The sequence below is a fragment of the Notothenia coriiceps genome, unplaced genomic scaffold (genome assembly GCF_000735185.1).
Source record: "Notothenia coriiceps isolate Sejong01 unplaced genomic scaffold, NC01 NC01_scaffold00025511, whole genome shotgun sequence".
In the NCBI taxonomy this organism is placed as follows: Eukaryota; Metazoa; Chordata; class Actinopteri; order Perciformes; family Nototheniidae; genus Notothenia; species Notothenia coriiceps.
In genome coordinates, this window is record NW_011358212.1 from 34,431 (window position 1) to 36,192 (window position 1,762).

At 41.6% G+C, this 1,762-nt stretch overlaps 1 protein-coding gene across 1 annotated transcript in view; it reads left to right on the forward strand.

The window, feature by feature from the left end:
• aco2 (aconitase 2, mitochondrial) overlaps positions 1-1,762 on the forward strand; it is an 18,581-nt gene that overhangs the window by 4,923 nt on the left and 11,896 nt on the right. The window contains exons 6-8 of the mRNA XM_010783638.1: positions 255-405; positions 883-987; positions 1,076-1,167. Coding sequence (XP_010781940.1) covers positions 255-405; positions 883-987; positions 1,076-1,167 — 348 coding nt within the window. The remainder of the gene's footprint in view (positions 1-254; positions 406-882; positions 988-1,075; positions 1,168-1,762) is intronic.

Below are 1,762 nucleotides of genomic sequence, written 5' to 3' on the forward strand. Positions count from 1 at the left end.
CAAAAAAGTCCCCCCACCCCCGAGAAGTAAAGCTTTCAGGTCAGTACTCAAATAATCCAGAAAAGGTGACCAGATCCTCATAAATAGCCCGTCATTCCCTCTTGATGTAGCAAGCAGTCTCTCACGGTGGAGAGTGTTCAAAATCTCCCTATAATTATTTGTATTTAATTAGCACTCTCAACCCTGTTTTCAGTCACTAAAGTCTGTTTTGTTTTTTTCTATTTGTTTAAACCTGTGCGTATTTTTCCCTTCAGGTGATTGGAGTGAAGCTGACGGGAAGTTTGTCTGGATGGACCTCACCGAAGGACGTGATCCTGAAGGTGGCCGGCATCCTGACTGTGAAGGGCGGCACCGGAGCCATCGTGGAGTATCACGGGCCTGGAGTGGACTCCATCTCCTGCACAGGTCAACATCACATTCATTACAAGTACTAAAAATAATAGGGAGAACAGTGACCGCTTCAACGACTAGGCCTGGCACAATCACTACTTTCATTAGACGATACATTTTCTCAGAAATAATTCAGATCAATTACATAAGTATTGTTTAAGGTATTTAATAATTCATGATCTTTTTCTTTTTGTCAGAGTCTGTTATTTATTGATTTCTGCCGGGATCACATTTTCATTCTGTCTTCATGTTGGCTAAAATGTTGGTGACAATATTTCTAAACAAACATGCATTTAAACCCAACAGGCAATATAAATTTCAGCAAAAATAATCACGGTGAAAAATATATATTGTATGATATATTTGATTAACTTAACTATCAACACGGGCGTATCAACTAACATTCACCCATTCCTTGCTGGAATAAAATATGAGTTGCTTCAACTTTAGTTTATTTTACTCGTAGGCTAAAAAGAACACTGTTTTTTACAGGAATGGCCACAATCTGTAACATGGGCGCTGAGATCGGAGCCACCACGTCCGTTTTCCCCTACAACCACCGCATGAAGACGTACATGGAGAAAACCGGCCGTGGAGGTCAGTCTCTTTCCGTCGGTCTCAGTTTAGTATTTATGAAACGTGTTTTACCAACAGCTTCCTGTCCTCCTTCTTCATTCCCTCTCAGAGATCGCTGTGTTGGCCGATCAGTTCAAAGAAGACTTGGTTCCAGATAACGGCTGTGAATACGATCAGGTCATTGAGATCAACCTGAGCGAGGTGAGTCTTAACATTTACACGAATCATGTAATGTAAGATGTTTTTATAGGTATGTCCCAAATCCAGACTATCTACAGCAGGGCTATTCAAGTAGTTTGGAATGGGGCCGGTTGATGAAGATGATCCAAAGCAAGGGGCCGGGAAAAAGATGGCTTGAAATATGAGCAATCCTATTAAGGGCTTCAGATACAGTGGAGTGCATATATTGTGTTTAATTAAATCAAACAAAATAGCCCCAAGGCCTTTAGAGATCTAAATGGCAAGTTCAGAACTCAGTAGGCCGACATGTGAAGCTAATTCAACAACATCATTTCATTTGATTTAATTTAGGTGAAATGATCTAATCATTCACGCAGAGATGCAATCAATGACAGTTTGTCACTACAGTAGCTAGCAGGTGGGTTCGAAACCCGAGCCCGCTGAAGTTTTCAGGCAATGTCTTCCCCTCTATCTCTCAATGTAACACCTTCTCTGGAATAAAGGCACTCTGGCCCCAAAACAAAAAGTAGATTACTTTTAACATTATACTCAAAGGGCCAGTAAATATCACCCCGGGGCCGGATTTGGCCCGCGGTCCGCCAATTGAATAGCCCTG